This window comes from Arctopsyche grandis, chromosome 3 (assembly GCF_051622035.1).
Source record: "Arctopsyche grandis isolate Sample6627 chromosome 3, ASM5162203v2, whole genome shotgun sequence".
In the NCBI taxonomy this organism is placed as follows: Eukaryota; Metazoa; Arthropoda; class Insecta; order Trichoptera; family Hydropsychidae; genus Arctopsyche; species Arctopsyche grandis.
The window spans coordinates 34,959,609-34,982,956 of record NC_135357.1 but is presented as its reverse complement, the minus strand read 5'-3'; the positions used below and the strand labels follow the sequence as shown (position 1 = coordinate 34,982,956).

At 33.7% G+C, this 23,348-nt stretch overlaps 1 protein-coding gene across 1 annotated transcript in view; it reads right to left on the bottom strand.

The window, feature by feature from the left end:
- Dpp10 (Dipeptidyl peptidase 10) overlaps positions 1–23,348 on the bottom strand; it is a 60,466-nt gene that overhangs the window by 19,028 nt on the left and 18,090 nt on the right. The window contains exons 3-4 of the mRNA XM_077427410.1: positions 12,399–12,526; positions 2,120–2,331 (exon numbers count right to left, since the gene is read on the bottom strand). Coding sequence (XP_077283536.1) covers positions 2,120–2,331; positions 12,399–12,526 — 340 coding nt within the window. The remainder of the gene's footprint in view (positions 1–2,119; positions 2,332–12,398; positions 12,527–23,348) is intronic.

Below are 23,348 nucleotides of genomic sequence, written 5' to 3'. Positions count from 1 at the left end.
TCGAGTATACATTAAGTTTGACCGCATAAAGGCCAATGTTTGTCAAACTGTTTCAGATCGTTTTCAGTCCAAACGTGAAAGTTAGCCACTTTTACGACGTTCGAAATAGAGTAGTTTCAGATACTTACGTCATGTATTTTATGTACATATGTACTTACGTAGACTGAATATATGGAAAAGTTGCTCGAATTAATTGAAGCGTTTGCTGTGGTGAATGAAGGTTTCTTGGATCTTGCAGAAATAAATGAATCCTTTGAAATGTGAGAAGTGGCGTGGTCAAAAATAGTGTGGTGCATTTTTCAGGGTCGCGAATGCACTTGTGCAGTTTCACCTGTGGCCTTCACCTACATTCGTTCCGGAAATATGGTCTGGAAAACATCTGTCAACCGTTCGACACATGCTTTTCAAATATTCATGTTGCAACGGTGCAAAAATAGTCAGGCCTTGTTTTGAACTGCTTCTGTACAAAACGGGCGACTATACAGAAAGGAGTTCGTATTACGAAAATGTATGTCATTTATCAAACAATAAAAAAGAAATATGGAAATATCATAGTCCACCGTTGCATTGAGAATGACGTGAAATTTTGTTTTTCATTAAATATGATAGGAAACAATAGATGATGTTTTCAAAATACTTAAAGTAAAAAGTTGAAGAAGAAATCATATCAACTATTTTAACAGAGGGAGTTTCTTGGCAATCAATTGTACAATTTATCAAGGCGATTTATCGTCGTAGTGATAACGTACTAGTAGGTAGTTAGTAGGGTACCCCAACTTTTGCGGAACGATAAAGTCAGGGTACCGTTGAAGAAGAAATTATGTAAACTATTTTAACAGAGGGAGTAATTTATTTTGGCAATCAGTTGTACAATTTATCAAGACGATTTATCGTCGTAGTGATGACGTACTAGTAGGTAGTTGGTACGGAAACCCGACTTTTGCGGGACAGTTAAAAGCGCCTCGACAAAACCATCCCGACATTACCGCGCGGCGACAAAACCGCCCAGCAAGAATGTATGACAAAATTAAAATATCAATTTAGATTTCGATTTCGATTACGACTTCGATTTCGACTTCAATTTCTGTTGGACAACTCGTAGGATACAAGAGCATGCGTAATGACGTCACAATAGGGTACAAGAGCATGCACCTTGATGCATTGTTTAAGTTAACGTTGAAAGTGGGGAAACACTAATAGATTATGCTTCAGTTATATTAATCAAATCGAAATTGATATTTTAACTTTTTCATATATTCTGGCGTGGTTTTGTCACCGAGCGCTTTTTGCTTGGGTGGCTTTGTCCTCTTATGTACCAAGCGGTTTTGACTATGCACCATTGATGTATAATACACTAGATCCGCCCTCACGTCTTATACTGGTCTTCTTTTTGGCGCATGCAAAATACATGGCGCATGCACAGTTTCTCTTAGTAGGTAGGTAGGTACCGCTGCTTCGTAGGGAAAAACACCATTTTATTTCCCAACTTCCCCGCTAGTTAAACCCCCCGCACCCCTCAGTTAGTGAAGACAAGATCTCCGACCAAAATCACACGTCAGGGCCCATCTATGTGTATTATACATCAATGCTATGCACATATAAATATTAAATTGCACACTTTTATTGATTTCAATCTAGTTATATTTAATTTTAATTTTAATTTATTATTTATTTATTTACCATTTTATATCAAATTTGTATATTTTCACAATTTGCAACTAAGACTAAAACACATAGATCGTAAAATGGTCTTGGAAAGATTCGGATTCTATGATAAAGATATTTTTTTAAACTTTCATTCGCTTGATCAATGGCCGAGCAAGTGGTTATTTTATAAAATTGAATTAGATATTAGAATGTTTGTCAAAAATTGTCTAAAACAAATCGTCCCATCAAAGTTGAGCGATTTATCGTTCGATTTGACCCAGTAAAATCGTTATCAATATAAGATAGAGATATCGTTAGCAGCGATCTCTACGTTCGATAAATAGGGGAGATTATGAGTATGGTTATAAATCCTATAGCTTTGACACATTTGAAATAGATAATAAGATAAGGAAAAAGTTCTGAAACTGAAACGGAAAAGTTCGGATTGAAGAATTTGAATGAAGCTGAATACCTTCGTAAAGCCAATCTGGGACTCCATTGTAGACGACTCCCGGTACAGCAGTGTTGGTGACTCTGTATCCTGTGGATGAACGTGGAGCAGGTCTGAAGTAGATGTCGTAGTCTAGCACTGTGACCAGACCGTGATCTCTGGGTGTCCAACGAGCCAAGGCTAAGAATGGAGCTCTATCTTCATCGGGCATAGCAGTAAGAGGAAAAGTTTCCCTGGAAAGAAATGCAACGATTAATTTAAAAAATTCACATATGTATGTATATGTAGTTTTAAGTACAAATTATTCATGTGTGTATTAAAATTGAGTAAGCGCGGTAAATATTTCTGAGCACGGGTGCTCTTAATAAGTAATAGTATAATATGGTGAGTTTGAAAAAGTGTAAAGGTATGATTCTTAAAAAAAGTTTTTCGGGGTGTATAATTTTCTTTTTATAATGAAAAGTTGTTTTGACGGAAAATTTTCCTCAGAACAGAGATTTTTACTTAAGCCTTGGTGTGATTTTTTTTTGAAACTGCGGCAAAAAGCGTTGATATGTTTGTATTTAATTTTAAGAAGTATCGATCATAATCAATTTATAAATTTTGTCACGTAAAAATATTTTTATATATATCGTACAAATTTACAGAAATAAATAAGGAAAAGCTCATAGTAGAAAAGTTTTATTTTGAAAATTTCTACGGTATATGAAAATAATTTTATATGACAAATATCAAATATTTTCGTCCGTTTTTTAAGTATTCGTTATTCGAATATTTTATCAAGTATTCGTAAAATATTGTTTCATGTTTATAATAGAAAAATTTTGTAATTTGCAAACGCAAAACAGATTTGGATGTGTATTATAATTTAAGTACACGATTTTTTAAATTCTCCAATTAAATTTAATTAAATTTTCCTATTTTTATATATTTTTACGACGAGCTCATATTCAGTTTTCATAATTTCTATAAAAAATAATGATAAACAATTTTATTAACTAGCATGCACTTAGGCGGCCAGCAATTAAAAAAAAAAAAAAAATCGATTGTGACCAACTCACGACTTCATCTATGTATGTACATATTTGAGGAATATAAGAAATATAAAAAACCAAATTTGGTAATGAAACATACATAAACGTTCACAAATAACGGCTATGAGAGCATTTTTGATACAAATTGAGCGCAAATATAAGGAATTTTACATATAGCCAGCATTAGATAGCCAGCAGTATGGCTTAATGATAGCGTGTATGTTTAGCACCAAGTGATCAGTGGGTTCGATCCGCCATACTGCTGGTTAGATTTACGGGTATTTGTGACTCCAAATCGATCGTTTCTTATCAGAGTTTGCCAATTTTATCTGATCATTGTTGAAACGGTTCCACAAAATTGGCAAAAAATCATCTTTAGTGTTGTCACAAATCTCTGTATTTACTGTATGTACAATTTGTAAAAATTATGGAAAAATCTAAAATCCATAGATTTCTCAATGGATTAATTCTGTACTTAATTAATTAATTAATTGTTATTTCATGTTCTTCAGCTTTTGGAAATACAGGGATTTATGTAATAATAAAATGCTGCATTTTCCAGGAAGGCGCATTGGAGTCTTCCTGTCAAACCTTCCTGGTATATATCTATGTAAAAAAATTTGGTAAGGATCTGTTAACCGGAAGTGGCAGTTTACTCTTGTTCGATTTTTCTTCCACTATTTTTTTCAACCCCTTATATGTACATGTGTGATCTTCATGAAAAAAATCAAGTATAATTCTTCTATCAATGTGATGAAAATAAAAAAAAATGACAAAATTTAATAAACCGGAAGTGGGATTTTCTCCTCTTCAAGAGAGGTCAAAAATGTTGTGCCCACTAATCTGTCCACACCCCTGAATGTATTAAGCTGAAAATTTATATTTGTATTCTTTATGTACTAACTTACTTAGAGCTGCTAACGTTTTGGTCAGAATTCGTAAACCGGAAGTAGTATTTTTTTTTAAAACAATATTTCATTATTTTGTTTTGACCTTTTAAATTATTTTAAGCTTCTTGATATTTATTGTGTAAAATTAAGATAGTGATTTTAAGTGAAAATAAAAAATAAAATCATCAAATTTAATGAACCAGAAGTGATTTTTACCTCTTAGAAAAGTCAAAAATGTTGTCGCATGGATCCTGTCCACACCCCTAGTTGTTATTAAATTGACTGTCACGAACAAACAAACATATATGTATATGTAGTAAGTCTCTTATAAAAAATTATATGTATACGAAATTATATGTATACCAGAATCCGGCGCCTGCGCCCCCGCTGCTGCGCCCCCTAGGGCTTCGCCCTCGGCACCTTTGGCCCCGGGGACGAATCGAATTATTTGTTCGATGACTTAACGGATTTACGATCCAACGAACGAAAGTTACATACATATGTACATACATACAAAGTTTCTTTCCAAATTATATATTAGATTATATTATGGCAGCTCTTCTATAAGCAGACACGGTAAAATTCCAGTCAAAGCACAGTCACCTTATGTCAGACCGTATAGAACACATGCACTTACATACATACATATAAATATCCCATAACATTTCAACACTTCAAACCGAACGCGACATATAACTTATACTTTGTCTCAGACAATTCACGGGTCACTTGGCACATTCAAACTATCGATTAGTCTTCCATAGTCAAATCGAGCTCAACCCCCCATCTCTTGGGGGGGGGCTTAAACGACCCTTCGGTAATTCTACGCGTGAAAAATCGTCCCCGTAGACGAGTGAACGCGCGCCGATAGCCGGTGAAAATCGAGTGGAAAATCCGCACACTTCGATGCGAATTGAGCCATTACGGAGGCGTGAAATTGACGAGACGCCATATCAACCCTCGCGGTCCTCTCTGCGAGGCTGCCGTGTCGAAGATGAGACGATAAATACTCGTGTTTAATAACTCGAAGCGTCAAAGTTTGACGTTTCCGTGGATTATCCGTCGGATGAATGGCGCGGAGGGTTCGCCTCGAAAATACGATTTACAGACAATTTGCGGCGTGTGAGGGTCGCCCTGATGGTTCGTTTGACGCTCTCGCTCGTGAGGTATTTCATTTGAAGTGGATTTGACGTGAAACTTTCGTCGTACGCTTTGTAGGAGTAATTCGAGCGGAAGGTTTGTTTTGTTTAATTTTCGAAACATTATTGACATATTTCCATGAGCCTTGTTGCCTTTTATGATATTTACCTGTTATTGAATTGTTTGTTTTATTTTATTAATTGCGTACATTTTTATCATATGTGCAATGACAGAAATTACCCTTACCAAGCTTTTTATTAGCTTCATTCTGTTAATTCAGCGACATTCTTTACCTTAAACAATTTGTGATCTGATTTTGAACCCATTTCACTCTTTAGATCGCTTTGATATTTCACCAACATACAAGGGTTAGCCAGTGATGTAGTGCTAAATAAAAAAGAACCAGGTCGGTGTTTAAGTTTTATGAAAAATTAATTTAATAATTAAGTTAATTTTGACCAAAACCTTATCAACTCTAAGTTAGATCCAACAAAAAAAAATACAAATATAAATTTTCAGCTTGACACGTTCAGGAGTTTGGAAAAAATCGTGTGGTAAGAACATCTTTGAATTTTCTAAGAGGAAAAAACCCCACTACCGGTTTATTATATTTAATGATTTTTTATTATTTTCATCACATTGATGCAAGAGCATATTTACATGTTTAAAGGCTCGAAAATAATAGAGGAAGAAAAATCGAACAAGAGTAAGTAGGCTGCCAGTTCTGGTTGACGGGTGGGTGCTCAACAAATTTATATTATATATAATATATAGCTTGGTATTAAGCATAACCTTCTAAATATGAAATCTCAATTCAATACACCGAAAGGTTTCTGAGAAAAACATAAAAAAACCTCGATCATCTAGAATAAAAGTACCACTTCCAGTTGATGTAAAAACATTTAAAAAATATCATGGTATAACATGATATTATGATTTCTATTACATGTAAATATTCAGTCTAATTCAGCTAGCGGTTTAAGAGTCAATTGAATAAGGAGAGGTACCATTTCCGGTCAACAAGCAAAATTGAAAAAAATTCACGTTGTATCGATAAAAATTTCAGTTCGATACGACTAACGGTATTAAAAAAATCCTCAAAAAAATACACATACGCACAGACACAATTTTTTTCTAGATCATGAAAATGTGATCAGTGATCGATTCCGAGTTCAAATCAGTCACAAAACTTTATCTATTGCTACTACGTACATACATATGTAGATACAGTATTTTTTTGAACACCGTTAGTCCTACTTTTAATTAAGGTTATATTTGAGATACAGAACGTTATATAATGCGTTAGAGAACGTTATATATGCAATTTTTCCCGCACCAAAAGGATTCCACTCTGATCAAAATCCGAGGTCTATTCAAAACTTTACACATCTCATGCGGGATACGAGAAGTACATTCCTCATGTTAACAATATATGTACGTATGATATTACATTCATAATATACAATCCTGATATGTATATATGTATATATGATATGATATATGTGATGAAAAACGATACACCGAAATAACTAAAAGCTCAAATGTAACGTGACTATTTTGACCTAGTTTCAGTGGAATTTCAGCCTTAAAAACACGCGTTTCATTCAAACTCTTTGTACTACACATTTGAAAGATGTACTCATTACTAAAGAGGTACGAATGTATTATATGATGCGAACGTACTGGAGCACGCTTTCCTTCAGATTCTTTTCAATGTCTCGGATCGTGTCCATTATTGTGGAGGAGCGAAAAGCGAATTTCCCGAAAAAATAAATAATAAAAAAAGACCTTCAACCGGATTGGCATATATACGTATGTATGCATGTATGTATGTATGTGGTATGTCTACCTTAGATTTTTTCCTTCTTTTCTTTTCTTTCCTCTTTGAACGTTTTTATTTCAGCGATTTGATTCACGCACGGTCGAACGCGATTCACTTCACTGAAAATATATATCCTTCCTTCTTTCTTTCACCTCGTCAACTTCAGCCGGTCAATTATTGCTTAGTACCTTCAGAATAGACATGCATCGCTAAACATCCACATCTATGTATATATGAAGCATGACATATTGATGAGCGAACACGTTGGAAAAAAATTAAATTATAGCGTTGCAATGACACTTATTCTCATTTTTCCCGTTTTTTCCCGTATTTTTTCCACAGTAATCTTCCCGGATATGCATACAATAAATCCTGAAAGTTTCATTGTAATCGGTTCAGTGATTTAGGAGCCTATTCGAGATACACAGATAGACATTCATTTTTATATATGTAGATACAAATTAACATTTTAATTCTTGTAGTATGTAATTTTTTTAATCCCTCGAAGTTTTTCATATTTATTTATTTATTTATTTATTTATTTTAATATACAAGTATACCACAGAGTCTTTACAGGTCACCCCAATATGACACTGTGGCCAGACAATACATAAAAGATCAAATACATAAGAAAAAATAAAACAACAATAATAGAAAAACAAATAAAATAAAACATTTAAAAAATTGTACATAAAAATTAAAAATTGAAAAATTGAGAATTAATAAATTGAAAAATCAAAAATTAAAAAAAAAAAAATCAAAAATTACAAATTGAAAATAATAAACAAAAAAAAAAAACACATATATAAATAGTTTAAATTGAATTAAAAGTAAAAAACAGTAAAAATACGGATAGATTATCCGGTGAAATATTGAAAATATCAATGTGATTGCTGACCAAATTCAAGCAGCGTAAGACTCGAGCGATTGGTGAAAAAGCAAGAACATTAGTTCTTGCTTTAATAGTTTGGAACAATGGACGCAATCGATAATCAATGAGGCAAGATGGAACCCAAAATTTCATTTCTTCCAATATAGTTGGGTTGTAAATATCACCTCTTAATAATTTGAAGAAATGACACACAAGATGCATATCCCGCCGATGAGATAGGGAACTATAGCCAACAGAACCTTGTACAAAAGCACTAGGAAACAGTTGAGGGTAGTATCCAAACTCCCTCATATATAGATAGCGGAGGAATATATGGCATAGGGCCATGTTTATTTATTTATTTTTTACAATTTCGCCATAGTGACATTACAGATTAGCTGCAGGTCGTCCCTATAGCTAATTTATTACCTGACATTGAAAACTCATAATTAACGAGACATTTAAATACATAATTATTACATATATACACATGTGAATCGAAACAATACCTGACATCTATGGTCAGACATACTGAGCCCGCTTTAAAGGTCAAGGAATTTGACCCTTAAAGCCCTCAACGTGAGGCCACCACCCCCTCAACGAATACAGTCTAAGAGAATACAGTTTTGTGTGTGTCAGATGGTCAGATATTACAAACATCGTATAAATACGATTAATAGCATGCAATGTTATAGTCACGAACCAGATACGCAGTCCCACGGTCTTGGCATGCAGTCCCACGCGGTCAGTTCTGAGAACTCTAGCGGGAAGTGACCGAATGCCGTTACCGACCACTAGGTTCATTCGGGGTCTGCAGTGAGCGACCTACCCTTTATAAGCAGGTACTTAGGCCATATGAAGGCATTCTGGATGGAGCACTGGCAGTGCGCGGATCTCCTTAATCACCCAATAAATGCTGTAAAGCGACTTTGGCCTTTTATTTGGATCCTCCACCCACCCCTACGCAACAATATTATGATATTATTTTACTGGTGGGAATCGAACCGTGACAACTCTGATCGAAAGCATAATATGCTAACCATTATTCTACGTTCCTGATTATATAAACTATAAAAAAAAATCGAATTGTAGTGTTAAATAATCCACAGTTGAAGTGAAACTTCTGGCGATGTTGGCTTGAAACGTAGCGATGCGGGGCGAGCGGGAGATGGGCGTTAATCAATTTAAATTTAAATTAAAGAAGCAAAGGTACATTTCGCCGTGAATTGTAGGCCAATATTACCTAAATGACCTGAAAATAGCAGAGAAATAGCAGAAAATGCGTGTTCCATTCGTCCTGGATTTTAAATTTGACGTCACAACAGTGGCAATTAGGCCGTTCCGCATCTGAGCCGTCGAATTTGATAGCACGTAAGCCCGGAACGAAAGCCGGTGCGATCACTTTGTGCCGTGATTATTTATTTCTGGGTAGCTTTTAACGAGTTTGCCAAGTCGAGGCCAACTTTTGAAACTCTCAAAGGCTTTGCGAAAGCTCACTTTGATGTATTTATCGGCGAAACTTATTGTCGAGCTAATTTCGATACGAACGGACGACCCTCGAAGGCGCGTTATACACATTATTGAATCAAATTAAATATAAATTTATAGGGCGACCCTCTCTCTGTATGTGCGTTCACTAACTTATCCGGGCGACATAATATTTATATGTGTAAAAGCTTTATTCAATTTGCTTCTATTTGTCTAATATTTACTGCTGCCTTTCTTATTATTATTTTTTCAGCTAAGTGACAACAACAACAACAACAACACCGAACACACTTTTGTATTCCAAATATTGGTTCGACAATATAGAAAAGTTCGCACGTCAAACAGCGTTTCTGTTAATGAAAAACGCATAGAAAATTCAGATGAAACAAAATGGCCGGAATTTTTTTTTCTTTGCCACGAACAATAGAAAAGAATAATGGAAGGCGAGCAATTTGTTTGCTTCGTTTCGTAACACAAAAAAAAGTTAAAAGTAAACGGGAGCAAATTGAAATTGTCCTAATTGGAACTTTACTAAGTGAATACGTAACGTTTTAAAATACATTTTTCTGTATATATAAATTATAAATAGAAAGAAACATTCGCTATAAGTTATAATAATAATATTTTGGCAATTATTGTAAATAAATCTATATAATACACACACGAATGTAAAAAATCGACATGATCATTTTTTTCTGTGTTTTTTGGCATTGAAAAATGATATAATGAAAGAGAAAATTTAGTTTGGATATACATACATAGTTTGAAGTCTTTCAATAGCTTTGTATTTGTCCTGATTATTGATGTAAAGGCTAATTTCGATTATTAACAACCTTGATTTTTGTGCATGAATATTGTTGATCGAATAAGTACATATGTAGTCATTCGATCAACAATAGGTATAAATTATAAACCGCTTATTATAAAGTACGTAATTTTTTATGTTCGCAATTTTCGTGACCGGTTTTATCCGATCAGCTATGAATTTGCAATCGGAACTGTGACGTGTCTAAAAAGTTTGAGCAATTTCTTCACCATCACATGTATATATTTATTTATTTATTTATTACAATCAATGTACCCTCGTCATTACAGATCGCTCCAATGCGACGAGAATACGATAACGGCCAGAATACAATAATACATAGAATACAATCAGAATACATAGACTACATAGACATGTAATAATAATTAATCAAGTACAGAAATAATAATCATAGAGACATCTATGGATTATTTTTAGATTTTGTGCAAAATTATTATTACAATTTTTATACACATAATAAACACGAAATTATAGAGATGTCTATAGATTTCAGATTACTGTGCATAATTTCTACAAATTATACACACATATTTGTGACAACAGGAAATGATCTATTACCAATTTTTAGGAACCGTTTCAACAATGATCAGATAAAATTGGCAAACTCCGATAGAGAAACGATCGATTTGGAGTCACAAAAGCCCCAAATCTAACCAGCAGTTTGACGACTCGAACCATCGTTCTCAGTGGTGGTAAATATATACGCTACCATTAAGCCAAACTGCTGGCAATATTTTCTACATATTTATATATACATATATTTTCTTTATCGTCATCATAAATGTTATGGGTATTTTGTAGTCCAATATCGGCCACTTTGGTGTCTCATGATGCCTTCAAGTGCACTCTGGGTTCTTTGTCGAGTGACGGACGTCAAAAGCTCATTCTAAAAGCTCTTGAAGCACTACGTAAGCGATGCACGTATCGCAAAATGCACTAAATGCAAGTAGCCCGGTAATTGATTCACTGAACATTAATTACGTGTAGGTTAAACGTATACTATACGTCTTGTAATTATATATCAGGTCAGTCCATAAGTTCGTGCGCATTTTCAACATGAACGGGATTCGTGATGACTCATTACTAAACCACAAAGATTTCGAACCTGTCGAAATTTGTCATCGCTTGAATAATGTATTGCTCAGTAATAACGAATTAACGAGAAGTTTCTCCGAAGTTCAAGGGAATTATACCCAAGCATGCCCAAAAGGAAAGGAGTAGGGTAGAGATATGGGTAGTACCCATACTCTTTCTTATATAGAAAACGAAGAAATGCTTTTTGCACTTTTTCGATCATAAAAGAGTAATTGGCTTCATGCGGATTCCACACAATCGCATTATACTCTAACTTACTTCTAACAAGCGAGTTGAAAAACAAGCGAGAAGACATATGTATGTACATATTTTATTTTCACATACATACATACATACATATATGTACATATGTACATATATACAAATATAGCAAGAAGGCTTAACAGGTAAAGCCCAAATGCGCCTTCCTGGTCCACATAATTATTACATAGATAAATGTAAATCCAAACAATATCTAAAATCTATGGTCAGATATTACAAACATCGTATTAATACGATAAATAACGATGAATAACTTTCATGTAACAATACGAATTTTTTTATATTCGATAAACAACCACAGAGACATATATGGTGAGCAATATGGCGAAACCTAAGATTTAACAATAACTTTGCAACAGAAAATTGGGAAGGAAACGCCAATTTTACAGGAATCGTTTCAATGAAAATCAGAAAAATTGGCAAATTCTGATAAGAAACGATCGACCTGGACAAACCAAGGTCTGGCCAACAGCGACTCTTAGCGGGAATCGAACTCGTAACATCAAGTACGAAATAATTCAACATTCACCACTAGACCACGCTGCTGGTTATATATAGGCTATACTAAGCTAAAAAACTTTCTATGTCACGACTGTCAAATTATAAGAAACAAATCTTTCTCAGCAGCATATCGACTCTCGAGAAATTTGCATTGAAGTGGTGGAATTAATCTATCGGCCACGATACAGTGGTCGATGTTTAAACCGCACACGTTTCGAGTTTATTCGTGACCGACAATGGTAATGCATGGAGCAGTCGTCGCGTACGAATGGGGTTACACAGCATTCAATTGGATCGGTGGCTTTCGCTCCTGGTTTATCTCGATTGGATAGTAAAGTGTGGGCACTGGTGCATGTATAGTATGGTACTTACGTGGTGAGCACGTCGTAGACGCTGTATTGGGCCAGATAGGAGTGTCTGAAGAGTTTCTGCACGTTCAGGGCCAGCAAGATGAAACGCCGATCCGGGGACAGCTCGAACCGGGCCGGATTTAATCGCCGCTGAAACAAACAAACCGACTCTGCTGAAAACTCTCAAATTCAATCTGGAACTTTTCAACGGGAGATTAAATCAATTTTTTTTCGATTTGGTTCGAGTTGGCTGTATACATATTGTTTTTTATGTACATACGTATAATTTATTTAAATTTGGACCATTGTGGAATTACAGAAGTCTCTAAAGCGCCACAATCATGAGAAAAAATGTATGTATGTAATAATAATACTACTACTACTACTAATAATAATAATAATAAAACTGTTCGACAAATGATGATTTTTTTTTTGTTCAGAAACGAGATATGATTTTTCTTATGGTGCTTACGGACTAAACCAACGACGATCTTGGGCCAACTTTTTAACCAGCAGTAGCGTACAAAATATCGAAATAAAAATTAAATTTTAAAATTGAAATTAAATATCAAAATCAAGCTAAAGAGCGAGATTGAGCTAAAATTAGATCATCGTTGATGTTTTGAATTACAACAATGTTTTGAATTACGACGATAGCGCATTTAAAACCAGAGAAATATTATAATTTCTCTGCGTACGAGCGAAAAAAAATATTGTTAAAGTCGTCACGACATGTTACTGTACATATTTCCACTTGGATGATCGATAAAAAAAAAACAATTCATAAAAAAACGCGGTGTCGGATGTCGGTGATTTGTCAAAGGGTTTTTTTTCTTTCGTCGAAATAAAATTAATAATCACACATTATCCGATAAATTTTACCTCTGAAATGATTTAATTACTTGATTTATTTCGACGAGAGAAACAATTGAAGAATAAAAAAATCCATTTGATGTGACCGACAACACCCCGGTTTAGAAAAAATCGTTGGATCACCCATACTAATACATGATATATTCTCAGTAACTGCGCATTACGGGGAAGTAAAAATAATAATTCTTTGATTTTTTTTCGATCTTAGTGCGTATCTTCGTAAGTCAAAACATCTTCGACAAACAAAAGTAAAGGATTACCTGTATGTGATTGTTGATGATCTAATTTTAGGTCAATCTCGAAAATTTATTTAAATTGTGCATGTTCTGTTTTAACTTTCAATATTTAATTTTAATTTTAATATAATGATTATAATTTTATTTTGATACTTGAATTTAATTTTAATATAATAATAATAGTTTTAATTTTGATATTTAATTTCAATTTTTAAATTTAATTTTTATTTCGATATTTTGTACGCTACTGGTTTTTAAAGTTGGCCTGTGGGCCGTTCGTTGGCTTGGTGCGTACGCACCATTATACATATGTAGATCTATGCCCAGTGAACACGAATGTGGTAATAAAAAATGTTGATTGGCTCGAGATTCGGAGATATGTATATGTACATATGTGGTTTTTAAATCGCGCGATTTTTCTTTATCTTGGTGTTGTTCGGTCGATGTCTCAAAATCTGTCAATTTCCTGTTCAAAATGAATATTGGAATCTATAGTCGGGTATTTTATCTTTCATTTGTAGTACTTTTCAGCTTTAAAATCTCTCTAAGTAGTCGTCCAGTTCAAATCAAAAGTCAAAAGTACGTATTTTCACTTGGGATATTTTTCCACTGTTAATACTATTTTATATTGAGTATTTTCTATTGAAACATGTTTATTGAAATAGTGTTCCGATCACACTATTTTTTTCTTTAAAAGGGTTAATTGGAAGTGTGTTGAATTTTAAATCGGTAAAATTGCGAGCTGCCCTTTTAAACGAAAACAAAAAATAGTGTGGCCAGAACACTATATGGAAATTTTCGTAGGTCCGTCCTTCAAAGGTTAAAAGGGTGGTCTGATAATTGTAATATTCATTTTGTCAAATCTCCATATTGTCAATGTAAAAAAATATTATATACATATCTTTCTATATACAAGTTAAATGATAAATACTTTTATTTTTATTTTAGCGAAACAATATTGTTATCTAGTACATTATAGTAGTCGGGATTGTTCGACCTTCGAACATTCGACATTTTGAACTATCCGAATAATATAACAATAACAGACGTGTAATTGTGCCGATTTCAAATGTCTTCGATTATCATATGATTGACAGTTGGAATGAATCCAATTTGCAATACGATTTACTCAATATGTATATAATACCTACATATCAACATATTATTAGCTTTGGATTGATGTACCCAATTTTCCTTCATTTAATACATAATTAATTTCAAGATCGCTTTCGGAATTATGACAGAGAATAACTTTTTTCCAGAGCTGTGGAGTTGGACTCTGATTTCACATTTATTTATTTTTTTACTTAATAATTTTACATATATACCGTGTGGATATTGAATATTACTAACGACCATGTGGTGATCATGTTTTTTTCACATTTTTTCTCATGCTTAAAACAAATCGAGAACCGGCCGATATTCGACACACTCGTTACGCCAAATGTACATATTTTATTAACTCTGGACAGACTTGAATTCATGGCTGTTATGACCTATTTCCCGCTCCATTCAGTGTAATGCTCTATAAGGTGCAATGCTCACGCTCAGTCAGACAGACACGTGGAGGTGGTCAACCGATACACACCTCTTAGACAAACTACTCACATCACTGAGCAGTTCGGAAGCAGAGACACGTGAAAGTGAAAGAAAACTCAATACCCACTCATATACACAACAGTCGTCGGCACGCACCTTATGGAGCAAATAAAGAAAGGGTACTTTTAATTACCAATAAATGTAAAACAAAAAAAGGAGCAAGCTTATCATTCACCACTCTGGATTCCTACCATAATCATAATAAACACAAGCCCGAACAAACTCCATGCTTTTTTATTATCTTCAGTGCTTTTTAAATGTACCTATCTGTGTTCCATGCTTTTGCTAGAAAATTTCGAAATCACTTAACCAATAAAAAAGAACACCTGTAGAAAAATACTTCTGACAAGATTCCAAATCTATTTTTTTATTGGGGTCGTCGGATCATTTTCTAGAGGCGCGTACCGCATAACAATCCCGCGATTTTGGCCGTGAATTTCGGAATTCCATTTAACACGCTCGACACCCCTCCTCACCCTTATTTTTCGATGGCCGACATTGAACGAGTCTACCGGCACGTAGACATGTCTCCACATCGGAAACACACTTTTCCAATTTTCCATATTGAACACAAAATGAATTCCCTCTAATAATTCGAAAATGTACTATGTATACTTATGTATTATATATACCCGCTTACCTACCAAAGATGTGACAAATTTCCAATTATAATGGATCTAAAATTCTGCTTAAACAGTTTGACAAGGGATGGCTGCGTGTCACTTTCTATAACTGTATAATATTATCAAACTTGTAAGTGGCAAGTTTTGCATTGCTAGGTAGGTCTGATTTTGAGATATATATATACATATCTATATATGTATACTTATGTACATATTCTACTATTATATAAAATACTATATAATAATTTAGATAAATATAGACTTTTCATAATGCGTATACTGCTCGCTAACCTTCTCAATTAATCGCGAAATTAATTGGATGTATCTATCTATAGATTATGTATCGTGTAGTAATGCCGTAATAGGCGTTAAATAAACACAGTTTATATTTAAACAGTGAAACTATGATATTGAAATGTAGCACAATTTCATACAATAAAACAAACATAATAAATAATAGAAGATCTTGAGAAAGTTGAGATGTTTATCATCTCATTTTCGTTATTTTACTATAGTATACATATCTATGTATATTAAGCACTTAAAATGAGATGTAATGAGAAAAACAGTATTCTATAGTTTTGAATTTCATATATATGTATGTAGGTATATGTTTGTTGAGAGTGAAATTTTTGACATAAATATATCAATACCTGTAAAACAGGGGTAAAATAAGCTCATCGTACGATTTCAAATGTTTGATAGTTAACCATTGCTTATATAGCGTGATATTAATAGTGCGTATACTAAAATTCGGGTAAATATCAAACAAAACAAAGTGCTTTCTGAAAAAGGGGTGACTTCAATTTGTATAAAAGGTCACTGAAGAACATCATTCCTTTTTAATGTTTTATAGGCAGCCTTGGAATTGGCTCGTGATTTGAAACGATTGGAAAACTTTCACGTAATTTCACATTGCAATGGAATAATGGTAGCAAAAAATAAAGTAAAAAACCAAAACGAATTTATAGTATATCAAACTGTCATTTTGATCAAACTATATGTACACCGACTCACGCGAACTTTTCGAACGATAACTAAAGCATAACCATATTTATAATATAATATGTAGGTATGTATGTATATATTTGATTTTATTCATAGATAAAAGTTACGTCACGTCATACGGTGAAAATTCTGAGAGAAAAAGAGCCGATAAAACAACAGGGATGACGGCAATAATAATTATTCTGCGTCGTCGATGTAAATGTTGTAAAATTACGTTCCCCGTCGGATTAATTTGCCGGGTAGCAACTTGCTAAATTAATATTTGAGCATTTCGTAATACTGTTGGGTCGCGCTTAATTACTTTTCGACCGGACAAGCGTGACCGGAACGACAAATTAACCGGTTGTAAATTTAGTAATAATAATAAAAAATGTCACAAATAATAAAAGTGCCTACCACTTTGTTTTAATATTGAATTATAATAATTAAGAGTGTGTGAAATGATTGTGTGTTGATGTGGCGACCTTGATGTGCGGCATCGAAAGTGTTAATCTAAGGTCGGTGTTCGCAAACTGAAGTGGTGTTCTCGTTATAACGGAATAAGCGATTAACCATGCGTGCACCGATCGCATGAGCTTAATGGAGCGAAAGTTTTCGCCTTCCTTCAAAGTGGCGAAAACCTCTTTGTGGTTGCTTTGTGTTGTTGACCAAGGACGTTCTGTGGATGTACATATGTAAGCATGTAACTAAATATACCTATGTTAGTTACTAAAGTTAAACTTTACTTTTTTTAAAATAGCTAAAACTTCTATGAAAACTATGAGAGGAATTAAACATCAATAACACTGAAATGTGACGAGGTTTTAAATTATAACGAGGAAATATTCTATGAAAACTCCAGTACGATGCTGTTTGACAGTTTTCCGGAATACGACTTAACAAATACGACTTACAAAACACGCTTTAACTTACTATTCCAGCTAAAATTATTTTTGTCATGATTTATTAGAGCACATAACTAGCATTAGTTTAATTATAAATTATTTTATAATTTAAATGCAGTATAAAAATATTAAGAAAACAACAAGTCTACAGCAAGGCATTTATTTATATTATTTTTAATTAACCCAGCGTAGCCAAACATTCGGACATTACATCAATTATAATCTAATAACTGATATGAATTTTTATAAAAGATACGTGTGTAAAATTAAAATAACGATCAGAGAACTTTTCAAATATTTAACGATCATTTTATTAATGAATTTAATATAACAAAATTATAAATGCTCATTACTACAGGTCGGAATCTGAAGGGGCCGGAAACGTGCCGCCTATTGTTCAATTGTTGTCCTTTGTAAAAAAGGTTCGGCAAACCTTTAACAATGCATTTACAATCTTTGAACAATAAACAGCCCCTTCAGATTCCGGGCTCTACTCATTACCACAAAATCTTCAAACACTGGATTATTATAGAAAAATTATTAAGCTTAATTTGACTATCACAAAATAATTAAAGCATAGATTTGTAAAGCATAGAAGTTTAAGACGTTAACATTTCTTGTTTGTATGAAATAAGTTTAGCGATTTTTAGCTCCAATGACGTTTTTATAAAAAGAGTTCGGTATCGAGCTTTAATAGTTGTTGTCACAATTTCACATATTCATCTGTCGATGAATATATGTATATATTTATTCTGCGGACCACTAAAATAATCCTCACGGACCACCAGTTGACTACCGCTACTTTGATCCAACATAACTTCAACGTTCTATTATTGATTCTTTAAATAATCATCAACTCCATTACAAAACTACCCAATGATATATCAACAGGGAAATTGAATGTAGCAAAATTATTGTATATATAAAACTTATTATTTTGATAGCTTTCCGTTTCCAGTTGGAATTGAATAACAACATTGAGGAAAATTTTAGTTCCGAGAAAAATTCTAATTAGATTTCGGTTGATCGGATATATGTATAATTACAGTTGGGTTAAAATCTATTCTTACTTTGATGAAAATTTGTTCAGTTGAATTTAAAATAATCATAGATTTAAAGCACACTTTCATGTACGAAACGGGTATATGCATTAATAATTGAGCAAACGTGAAACGAATGGCGATTGGTCGGCTTAAATATCAATTGACCAATCAGAGCTCGCGTAGCGCTGCAATACGACATAAACAAAATGGCGGCGCGTGAGCTACGATTGCAGTCTTTATTTCAAAGTACCAACTTGTGTTGTTACTTTGTTAGAGTGTTTACAAAACTTTATTGCAAAATTTTTTGCGTCGTCGTACGTGGGGAAATTATGCACTACATTACCAAACGATAAAAAATTGTAAAATATAAAGCTGTCAGTACTTTATAATGGATTGAAAAATAAGCAACGTATTTCAGAGGTGTACGACTACATACAATATGTGTTTTGAAATATTTTACCACTCTTACAATATGGCGCTTTTTATGATTATTGGATTTCCTTCGCACGTATAAGCCCAACTGTGTACGCAAGGACATTTTTATCGCGCAAGAAGCGTACCCCGATAAAAGATTCGATCCTTTTATCTCACGAAGTCGACTAGTGTGCGGCGAGAATGGACTTCTTGTGCGCTACTTGTTGCCGTCAAAGCCTTTTTGATCCTCTCCCTTCCCACGCTGGTATTATGAGCGGTGCGATGCCGTAAAAACGCACTGAGTGCTGTAATATTTTAGCGTGCTCGAGATCCTAACGATCCCTTTTTGTCGGTATTATTTCATCGGCGATATTACGCCGACGCGACGTTTCGCCGTATAATAGTTTCGTTGTCTTGTGATTTCGTATGAAAGGTCATAAAGCGCTCTCGTTAACCTGTTGAGTGGCTATTAGTTGACGCAATATCTTTTTACTCGGTATAATTGACGTTACGGATTTGCGGTATTAAATAAGGCTTTCATACGTAACAAGTTACAGCAACAAGTTCAATTGGTCGCATTAGAATTTTTTTCTAGAACCGGTTCACATGAAAAGTTGACAATATTGAATCGGTGTGCAATTTCTGCTACGGTTTAGTAAACATCGGAAATATTTAACTGGTTGATCATTTATTATTATTTAATTTATTTTAAGGCCTAACAGGTAACCCCAATGCGTCTTCCTGTCCAGATATTAATATTATACAAAGTAAATACGTATAAATATTTTTTTACATATCTATACCAAGAAGGTCTGACAGGTAGAACCCAATGCGCCTTCGTAGACAATTAATTACAAACATTGTAGAATTTTTATTACATAAATCACTGTATTTCGATAGGCTGAAGAACATGAAATTAATAATTAATTATTGAATTAATCTATTGAAACATCTATGGATTTAGACTTGTACCCAAATTTTACATATCCATTGTACATAAATCAAATTCAGATATTTGTGACGGGTAGGTTGATTGTTGCCAATTTGAGGAACCGTTTCAACAATGAAAATCAGATAAATTGGCAAACTCTGATAAGAAACGATCGACTTGGAGTCACAAATATCCAAGTCTAACCAGCGGTCTAACATCCACATTTATGGTCAAATTTGTAATTTTGCAGCATTTTATACAATTCAGCGAAATTCGAGATTGATGAAAACCCGTGATTTACGAGAAAATGGGCCAGATTGCCAATTTGTTGGAACCGCTTCAATGAAAATCAGACAAATTGGCAAACTCTGATAGGAAATGATCAACCTGGAGGCACAAATCCAAGGTCTGGCCATCAAAAACCAGTGGGAGTTGAACCCTTGACCACTTTGTTCAAAGCATTATATGCTACCCACTGGTCTATTCTGCTGGTTATAAAACCGGTTGAACTAGATAAACTCTGCTGTTATAAAATTTAGTTAATTTAGTGATCGTTGGAAATATTTAACCTATTTATTGTAAATATTATACAAGAAAGTAGTGCAAAATATTAATCCTTTCGAACCGGTTGGAAAAAAAAACTTATATAGATATGTACATAATTTAAATCCGATTTCCAAATTTGTGATTAGCTCGTGAGTTATCAGTAGGAGACTCACGAGCTAAATACCTATCACACTTTGTACTATTATGCCATACACATTATTTAAAATTTAATTCTAATAATATATCCGATGATATTTCATCGGGTCTATAATCTATAAATTTGAAATTTAATTAAAGAATTTTGTGGAAACTAGTTTTTTTGCTATAAATGTCTATTTTTCCCATTATTAAAAAGTTCATAGCCATAAACCACATTTATTAACTTCTTTACATTTATAGATTGAGCTTTAAAAAAAAAAAAAGTAAAAATTTTCAAAATTTTACTGTACACAAAAGTGTAAATTTCATGGGTCTATCTCTATTATAATATAATAAAAGTCGATTGAAATAGTCATTGTAATTATTTATTTAAATTTAAAATGAATTAATTGTCGTATATATGACATTATGTGTAATAATATTAAACCGGTTGATATTCAAATTTAAAGCAAGATATATAACTATTTTATCATAAACGTCTCCATTGATGACACAACCTACGAAAATACGACCAAAACTCAAACAAAGAAAAAGTTAAACAACGGATAAAATGACAAGATAAAACATTTACCAAAATTCAACCGTTAGACGTGCGCTTAATTTGCTTAATATTATAGTTCCACCAGAGCTTTGTAGCGAACCGGTTGATAATCTGATACGTCACACATGACGTATTTATGATTGTTTTATTACAGGAGACGGATATATTATTATATTATAGATATAGATATCGTTCCCTGAAACGTGTGGGAATTTCTCGCGAGCGTCGAGACACGCAAACGAAACTGTTCCGTCAACCGGTTCGCCCAGTGGGCGAGGAGGCGGGTCGAGGGTCAAATTACAGGGCCGGCGAGCCTAATTAGGTTTTCCTTGTTTGCACAGCTCAATGGGATTGTTCTGTGTAATGCGAGACGGTAATTTCGGCGAGAGGATTCGCTCGACAATATCCATCTATCTAAATAAGTCTATGTACGAGTATGTGTACTTTCCAACATAGGTAAACACGTTAGCGACACTCATCTATCTCAATATGTCAAATATACAGATATACTCAATATGTCAAATATACAGACATACAAATATACACGTAGTGCTCTGGTAGTGCTATTGCATACCGGTAGAGATGTCGTGGGTTCAAGTTCTAAATATGCTGCTGACGAGATCTTATGTTTATTAAAACACAGATCAACTGTCTCCTGGAAGAATTTCTCTACTTTTCTATTTTAATTGTTGTGACAGATCCAATAAATCAGTATCCTCCCTCCCAGTTTCTTACAAATTCGAGCTGTTAGCATCTTGAATTAGTTGAATCTTATAAAAATATGCTATTTTTATTTTTACATAGATATATACCAGGAAGGCTAGACAGGAAGACCCCAATGCGCCTTCCTGGACAATTAATTACAAACAATGCCGCATTTCATTATTATTACATAAATCACTGTATTTCCAGATGTTGAAGAACACGAAATAACAATTAATTACATAATTAATACATTCAGACATCTATGGATTTAGATTTTGTACATCATTTTTACAAATTATACACATAATAAATACAGAAGATTTGTGACAACAGGAAAGATGATTTTTTGCCAACTTTTGAGGAACCGTTTCAACAATGATCAGATAAAATTGGCAAACTCTGATGAGAAACGATCGATTTGGAGTCACAAATACCCCCAAATCTAACCAGCAGTATGGCGGATCGAACCCACTGATCACTTGGTGCTAAACATACACGCTTCCATTAAGCCATACTGCTGGCTATCTATGTACATATGTACATAGCGTATTTCTCATAAATTTGCTGCGTATCAAAATATGTCGATTGTTCATAGATTATATGTACTGTTATGTTTGAAAAAACAAAAATGCCAATCCAACAAGCTTCACTCGTCTCTGTTTTGCGCAACTCTCATCCATCTCAATCCACGCATTTTCCTAATTTCGTCTACCCATCTTTTCTGCGGTCTTCCTTTTGCCCTTTTGCATTCTCTCGGATACCATTCTAGCATTTATTTTGTACACTCTTCTAGCCACATGTCCCGCCCATTGCCATCTCTTCACTCTATCCACTTGTCATACTTCTCACCCACGTATTCCATTTCCTGATTTTCTTCGTTATGCAAAGCATACAACGTTCCATACTTCTTTGAATGCATTGGACTTTGTATAGAAACTTGGCGTTCGATGTCCAAGTTTCATATCAATACGTCATCACTGGCAAAACACATTAATCGAAGATCTTTTTCTTCAAGTAAAGTGGCATTTTTGATTTAAAAATCGTATTCATTCGTCCAAATATACTCTATACTAATTTCATACGTCTCTTTATTTCTTCTTCCTTACAAAATATGAATATAAATCAGTGGTTCTTAAATGAATCTATTCTTCAACGAAAATTTGCCGGAAAATTAATACGAACTACTTCATACAATTTCTATATGGATATTGAAATGTAAAATATATACAGGTACTAAAATTTCGTAGCCTAATACGTCTTGACATTGAACCTTTAAAAGCCCAGTCATCACTAGATATTGTTTAAATTACGTTTGCTTTAGAACGTGTATACTTTTATAGACGTACCGGTAGTTGTAGAGTGTTATCGCATGCAACAGCAGCGGAAGGGTTAAATTCAATTACGGCTAAA